Source organism: Mus caroli, chromosome 7 (assembly GCF_900094665.2).
Source record: "Mus caroli chromosome 7, CAROLI_EIJ_v1.1, whole genome shotgun sequence".
NCBI lineage: Eukaryota > Metazoa > Chordata > Mammalia > Rodentia > Muridae > Mus > Mus caroli.
Window position 1 is genome coordinate 15794259 of NC_034576.1, and position 7939 is coordinate 15802197.

Genomic DNA, 7939 nt, shown 5'->3' on the forward strand with positions numbered 1-7939 from the left:
TCCCACCAGCCCCTCATTCCCATCTTTACTCCTGATGTCTGTGGCCCAGGCTGGTCACGACCTTGGAATCCTTCCATAGTTGGGATTGCAGTCCTGAGAGCTGCGGGTGAGCTCCTGGTAGAACAGACTGAGCCCTGTAGTCTCCTCTGCTCCACCTCCAGGCAAGCACCAGACTTTCCAAAAGAGCCATTCTTCAGGGTTTTCTCAAGTGGTCAACAGAGTTCAGGAAGGGACTCTTGGCTGTCCTCCTCCTTCAGCCCAGCCTCTCACTGCCCTGCTTCACCTTTTGGGAAGCCCCAGACCTTTCTCCCACTGATGAAATCACAAGGAATCCGGGTAGGAGGTTGGGCCAAAGAGCTGGCTGGAACCAGTTTGAGTATTTCTCTTACTGGGGGCAGGCAATGGGGCAGAACGCTCCTAGCCAATCCTGATCCACAAATTTCAGCCTCATTTTCCCCACCCTACTTGTCCCAAAGATTCTGGATTCAGCAGGCCTCTTTCCTCCTCCTCCTCCTCTCTAAGTCTGTTATTCTTACAGTTGGAGTGTCTAAATTAAGAATGTTTGTGGTGAACTGGCCATTTAAATTTTTTTGCTACATTTTTTTTATATATTTGTTTATTTGTGTGTGTTGCATGTACCATGCTCCTGTGAGGAGCACCCAATCTGTGACTATCTGAGGAAAGAGACTGGGTTGCAGCTCAAGCATGAGGGCCTGAGTTCAAATCCCCCACATTCAATGTTGGGGCCTACTGGCCCCTCCTCCCTCCCTCTCCCCCATTTGTTTCTACAGACTGGGTTTTTTTTATGTAGCCCCGGCAGCCCTAGAACTCGCTCTGTAGACCAACCAGGGCTGATCTTGAACTCACAGTGATCTATCTGCCTGCCTCTGCCTCCTGAGAGCAGGGATTAAAGGTGTGTGCCACTCATCTGTCTGCCCTTTCTAGGGGTCCTTCTGTGGAATATCAGATATGACCCACAATTAGATTCTTTTGACCAGGAGTGAGGTGCGTATGGGTGGGTGTGGGTTGGATAGTTTCCCAACGCCCCGCCCCTTTTGGAGGCTTTGCACCCTCTCTGGCCCGGCGCCCTTTCCCCGGCCCCGCCCCTGGCTATGCATTGTTATTCAGCCTAGGTTGCCCACTGTGATCTTGGCTCCGCCCCTCGCTCGCCACCTGGCGCCGAATGTTCCATAACCAATCAGCGCTTGCGGGACGGCCTCCGCCTTTTCAAGTCACGCCCTCCGCCTTTTCAAGTCACGCCCCTCCGTCTTTAATCCTGGTCGCTTCCGTCCAGCCGCCTCAGAGACACGCGGCGCGGCCTGGGAGGTTTCTCCTTGGCTCCTTGGTGCCACTTTCCAGATCCCCGGGTTGCTTCCTATTTGCATCTGGAAATTTGATTTTTCTCTCCAGAGCCCGAAACGCTCGGTCCACTCCTAGGGCTCCAGTACCCAAGAGTCCGAGAGCCAGGCGTCCTAATCCTGGGATCACGGATCTCGGTCTCCCGGAGCCAGGCATCCCGGATCTATGCCACCTGGGTTGAGCTTCCTGAAGACCTCGGCTACCTGAGTTTCCTTACTCCTTCAGGGAGTCAAAGAACCCTCTGAAGAGCTGTTCCCTACCCCCAACAAAAAAGAAAATCTACCCAGGCGCTCTCAACTCCTAGTTTTCGGGGATTCGACATCACCAGGAAAAATAAAGGGATCTCCGCGCACAGCTCAGGGATCCTAGGACCCTCCAGTTTCCGAGATCCGGTGGACGCACAACTTCAAGGACCGCTGCAAAGTTTCAGCCTCCACTCTCGGTCCTAAGGACGTCACACCTAGTCTCTAGGCGCACAAGGAACCTCCCTGTTACGGCTCAGCATGGCAGTGGATCCCCCTAAGGCTGACCCCAAAGGGGTAGTGGCGGTGGATTCCACCGCGAACGGTGGTCCCGCGCTGGGATCCAGAGAGGACCAGAGTGCGAAAGCAGGTGGTTGCTGCGGTTCCCGGGACCGGGTGCGCCGCTGCCTTCGCGCCAACCTGCTGGTGCTGCTCACGGTGGCTGCGGTGGTGGCTGGCGTGGGGCTGGGGCTGGGGGTCTCGGCGGCGGGCGGTGCTGACGCGCTGGGTCCCGCGCGCTTGACCGCTTTCGCCTTCCCGGGAGAGCTGCTGCTGCGTCTGCTGAAGATGATCATCCTGCCGCTCGTGGTGTGCAGCCTGATCGGGGGTGCAGCCAGCCTGGACCCTAGCGCGCTCGGTCGTGTGGGCGCCTGGGCGCTGCTCTTTTTCCTGGTCACCACACTGCTCGCGTCGGCGCTCGGCGTGGGCTTGGCCCTGGCGCTGAAGCCGGGCGCCGCCGTTACCGCCATCACCGCCATCAACGACTCTGTTGTAGACCCCTGTGCCCGCAGTGCACCAACCAAAGAGGTGCTGGATTCCTTTCTGGATCTCGTGAGGTACGTTCCCGCCAGGCAGTGGGGTGGTTAGGGGCCAGTGCAAGCGTGCAATCTTTCTGCTTTACCCCCTCTGAGTACAGGGATTACCCGTGTGTGCCGCCACTAGTCACCAAGGTTAGGTCCTCCAGATTGAGACATGCCTTCTAGAATCTAGGAAAATAAGGTAACGGTGACAGGACCGCTAACATCTTGGAAGGGTGAACTTTTACGGAAGTTCTCTAAATTTGGGGGCGGGCCTAAACATGGAGGGCTTTTAGAGGAAGGAAAAATCATAAACCTTCTTAGTCTTGTTATGCTTTTTGGAGACAGTACAGGGTCTCGTACAGCCAAGCCTGCCCTTGAACTCCTTAGCTCCCTACCTCCATCACCCTAGTGGCTGGGATGAAGGAGCATCATTTAGCTTACTGAAAACAAGTCTGCTACAAGTAGCTCAGGCTGCTCTCGTTGCCTCAGCCTCCTTCCTTGGCTTGCAAGGGAAGTGTTATAAAAGATACAAGGCCTGCCCTAAGAAGAGCCACACCCCCCATAAAAGTTATGAAGAACCACAAAAACAAACAAGAACGTTGTGCAAACTTCTGGGGGGATTCTTTGGGTGGCAAAGGGGCAGAGATGAGGCTCCTGGATAAGGATTTGGACCCAGGGTCTGTGACCTTTTCACTCCTATGAGCCTTTAGAGGCCCAATGGTGATGTGAGAGGCTGCCTGATTCCCAGCGATAGGAGTGTGCTCACATGTCCCCGGGACACAGCTTCTTGTTCACTCTAACCCTACTTGGTTCACCTGGGCCAGGCAGCCAGACTTCCGGTGCCTTCGCCCTCCCAGCCCTACCATCTCATTTCCTCTTGTATGTCCCCTTCAGTGCCTTCCCCAAAGCGGAGAGAGACATTTTATCCTTGTACCCTTTCCACTTTGGAGGACTCTAGACTCCCGGTCCACGTGGTCCTGCCATGAGGGCCTCTGATTCAGTATCTTCAGATTGGGGACTTCCTGGAAGGAAGAGAGAAGTGGGGTGGGTGGGGTGGTGGGGATGTGGAAGCGGTGAGTCAGAAAACCGGGCATCCTCTGCTTCTGGGCCATCGTATGGGATGACATGAAGGGTTGTGCCCTTGGTGTCCGTATTGAGGATGCCTTCTGGCTGGTGGAGATTAGCTGGATCTTGGGCCCTGCCCTGGGCGGCAAGTTGGCACACCCACCTTCAGGCTGTTTGTGAGCTGAGGCTTTTCCTCCCAGGCAAGCTCAAAACAGCTGGAACTCACACTCTCTAGGCCAGGATACTTCACGCCCAGCTTTCAAGCATGTAAACCTAGGCACTGAGAAGCCCACGTGGCCTTAAACCAGCTGGGAGGCACACATACATACCCACGAGGGACTGGATACTCTTTACGCTGTTATTTTATGTGTGTGGGTGTCTTGCCTGCATGTATGTGTGTGCGTTACATGTGTGCCTGGTGCCTGCAGATGCCAAAAGAGGTTATTGGATTCCCTGGGACTGAAGTTAGAGGTGGTTGTAAGCTGCCATATGCATGCTGGGAATCTTCATCTAGCTCCCCCTGACCCCCCAGTCTCCCGCACAGGACCACTTTCTTTTAAGGTGTTTTGTTTTTTTTTGTTTTGTTTTGTTTCTTTCCCGGGCAGGGGGAGGGATTGTTGAGCTAGGTTTTCTCTGTTCCTGGGACTCAGAAATCCCTGACCTGCCTCTTGTCCCCTGAGTGCTGGAAAGGCATGCGTCACCACTGGCATGGTGCCACCTTCAATCCCACCCCTGGCCATGTGAATGCTTAAGCCCGTGTTCAAGAGGATAGGTAGTACAAGTCATACATGGCTGCCCCACACCGCCAGACCCCCGCACGGTGAGGCGGGGGGAAGAGGATCAGGAGTTCTAGGCCATCCCGGGCCACATGAGGACCTCTCTCTTCCCAAGAACAAGGACAATCTCTCTCGAGAAAGTTTCTTGCCTTAGTTTTCCTTTATTTATCCATGGGGTTTTAGACGGGGTCATACTGTGTAACCTTGTCCTTTCAGCTGGCCCCATGCCTGCACCCACACACCTGGAGTCCCCTTCAGTTAAAAAGGAGTTGGACGATGTAAAGCAGTAGCTGTGCCACCTGGCATAGGGCAAACACCTGCCACGCACGAGCAGCCGTGCAAGGACACATGCATATTCATAACCGGAACAGCGGTCCCACCCCGTGTGGCTTAGCCTTCCAGGCCACCATCCATTATGCCCAGGTCCTCCCCATGCCCTCCAACCCACCAGACCCACCAGCCTGCTCCTTAGGGATCACCCTGTCCTTAGCCCTCCAGGAAGGAGCTGATGCAAGACGCCCAGGGTATTAAATGGTTGCTGGGTGTGGAGCTGAGGTCTGGTGTGACCCTGCCCTTCCTTGCCTGCCTCTCAAAAGCCTTGTTCCCACCCCCACCCCGCCTTGGTTCTGAAACCTCAACTTCTTGGGGCCAGAAGAGGCCAATTGAAACTCCCACATCCTGGAAAAGGTGTGCTGGCCAGCCTGTGTTAGACTGTCTGTATCTCCAGCTACCCAAGGGACTGAAGGACCACAGGTCTGAGGCAAGCCTGGGCTCACACAGTTTAAGGCTAGCCTGGGTAACTTAGCAAGACCCTGTCTCAAAAAATAAAAGTAGCTCTGAGGATGTAGTTCAGTAGTAGAGTGGGCAAGGCCCTTGTGTTCTACCTCTATCATGGGGGGGAAAGATTGGTGGGGGTTAGGCTCAGGGCTTAAGGGGTTTTTTTGTTTTGTTTTTTTTTTTTTTTGCCAAGCCTGATGACTTGAGGTTGCTCTCTGATCACAAGAGATGAAGAAAACAGACTCCTGCACACAAGTAGGGGCACACATGCTCTGCGCGCCGCCCCCCCCTCCAGTAATTAAATGTTTATGGCCAGGCACTATGGCACAGGCCTTTAATCACAGCACAATGGCATAGGCAGGTGGCTCTCCAGTGAGTTCAAGGCCAGCTAGGACTGTACAGTGAGACACTATCAAAAAAATAAAAATAAAAAAAGTCAGGTGGGGTTGTATGTGTGGAGAATGTGACTGCAGCACTTTCTGATCCCCTTCTTAAGCCACCAAGCGAGATTTCCATCGCCACCCTCCTGGAAGCCAGCCCCGTCCCTCTCTGCCTGCGCTGCCTCCTTCCCACCCTCCCATGACAGCATCTAACATCGGTGTCTGTTTCTGCAGGAATATTTTCCCCTCCAATCTGGTGTCTGCTGCCTTCCGCTCTGTGAGTCCTCTGGGGTGTGACAAGGGGCTTAGGGGTGGGATGGTGACCGATAAGAAAAGGGAAATGCATGTATGAGTTTGCCAAGAGCATTCTGGGTTTGCCACTGAGACTCATCCCTGCCTTTCTTACTAAGAAGTGAGATTCTGGGGAGCTGGCCAGACAGCCAGACAACAGGTGCTGTGTGAGCTGACAACCTCAAGTTTGATTCTCAGAACACGCAGTTGTCCTCTGACCTCCAAACACATTCGGGGGGCCACATGCGCCACACACACATATACACATACACACCAAGTTAAATTTTAAAAAGAAATGAGATTATGGGAGAGGCTTGGTGGGGCCTGTAATACTAGCTCAGAAAGGCTGAGGTTGAGCCGAAAGTTGAGGCTACACAAGGAGATAGCATCTCAATAAGTGAAACTGGCATGAATGGCTCTTACCTGTAATCCCAGGGCTTGGGAAGTGGATGAGGAAGGACCAGGAGTTCAAGGTTATCATTGACTGCATAGGGAGTTAGAAGTCAGCCTGGGCTACAAGAGACCTTGTCTTTAAAACGGGAAAGGATGGGAGGAATGAGGGATGCTTGGGGCTGGTTTGGAGCTTTGTGTAGCTTTGGTGACAACGGACATTGATTTTTTTTCCCCCCACCCCATCTGCAGTTTGCTACCTCATATGAACCCAAAGACAACTCATGTAAAATACCGGTGAGCTGATGTGTGCAGACCCAACAGCCTTGCCACTGGGCCAGTGTAGTCCCCCCCCCCCCTTCCCCTCTTTGTCTTTTGAATCTTCCAAAAGGTTAGTGTGAATTTAGATTTAAACTTGGGATTAGTGTGCAATCCTTGGGACTGCAGTTGTGGCTCGGGGGGGGGGGGGGGGGGGGGGGGGGGTAGAGAGTTTGCCTTAGCATGCTCAAAGCCCTGGGTTCCATCCTCAGTACTGCATAAACCAGACATGCTGGCTCACACCTGTGACTCCAGTAATAAATAGAATGACTACAAATATTTCAGGAGCCCAGGGTCACCCTTGGCTACATAGGGAGTTCTAGGCTAGCCTGGGCTACAAGAGACTATCTTAGAAGTTGGGGGTAGAGGGGTTGGTTGCCGGGGCTGGGGCATTGCTGTTTCTAGCATAGAAGTGGGAGCCATGATGACAGTTGGCACTAATCCTTCCAACCTTGCCTGCAGCAATCCTGTATACAGCGGGAGATCAATGCAACCATGGTCCAGGTAAGCAAGGCCAGGGCTGAGGAAGCTCCACACCACCGGCCCGTTGTGGCTTTTCAGTTTGCCCCCCACCCTCTGCTGTTTGAGTCTTCCCCAAAAACATAGTGTGAGGGCTGGAGAGATGGCTCAGCAGTTAAGCACTGGCTGCTCTTCCAGAGGACCTGGAATTCAATTCCCAGCACCCATGTGGCAGCTGGCAACTGTCTTTAATTACAGTTCCAGGAGATCTGATGCCCTCACACAGATAGACATGCAGGCAAGCACATTAAAAAAAAATAAGCAAGCCGGGCTACACAGGGAAACCCTATCTTGAAAAATCAAAACAGAAAAAAAAAAAAAAAAAGCAAAACACAGAAGTCTGCTGCCTTTGGAGCTGAGGCTATAGCTCAGTGTCTGGCATGTTTGTTTAGTGTGAGTGAAGCCCAGGCTTTAGTCCCCGACAGCGTGTAAGCAAGTCAGGTGGTGGTGTGTGCCTGTGATCCCACATTGAGGGTGTGGGGGTGCAGAAGGATCAAAGTTCAAGGTTATCTCTGGATACATTGGAGTTAAGAGGCCAGCCTGGGCTTTGAGAGACCCTATGGGATTCCATAGTTGTCAGTATCTCCTGAGGTTCTGGGATCAGCTGTTGCCCTAATGGGTACGAGGCAAGCCCCCAGTCCCAAGCCACACCTCCAGCCCCTCACTGGCTTCCCCTACCGGATCCCACCCACCCTTAACCTTATGCCCAGAGGGTCTGTCTACAGTGCCGATCTGATCCTGTCCATTGCCCAGAACCCCCAGTGCTATGAGAGATGTGTGTTGCTTTTGTGCACAGAGGCCAGAAGAAGAGGTTGATTCCTTGGAACTGGAGTCAGAGGTGTTTGTAGGACACTTGGCTCGTGATGTGAATGCTGGGGTCCAGCTTCCATCCCAGCCCCATCTACTCCGAGCTGACGCCTCCTCTCCTCACTTTGTAGACCAGGCTGGCCTCGAACTCAGAAATCCACCTGCCTCTGCCTCCCGAGTGCTGGGATTAAAGGCGTGCGCCACCACGCCCAGCT

General features: G+C 53.5%; 1 protein-coding gene across 1 annotated transcript in view; it reads left to right on the forward strand.

The window, feature by feature from the left end:
- The first annotated feature begins 1323 nt into the window (after nucleotides 1–1323).
- Slc1a5 (solute carrier family 1 member 5) overlaps nucleotides 1324–7939 on the forward strand; it is a 17416-nt gene continuing 10800 nt past the window's right edge. The window contains exons 1-4 of the mRNA XM_021166041.2: nucleotides 1324–2437; nucleotides 5634–5676; nucleotides 6333–6377; nucleotides 6861–6902. Of these exons, the coding sequence (XP_021021700.1) occupies nucleotides 1863–2437; nucleotides 5634–5676; nucleotides 6333–6377; nucleotides 6861–6902 (705 nt within the window). The 5' untranslated portion in view covers nucleotides 1324–1862. The remainder of the gene's footprint in view (nucleotides 2438–5633; nucleotides 5677–6332; nucleotides 6378–6860; nucleotides 6903–7939) is intronic.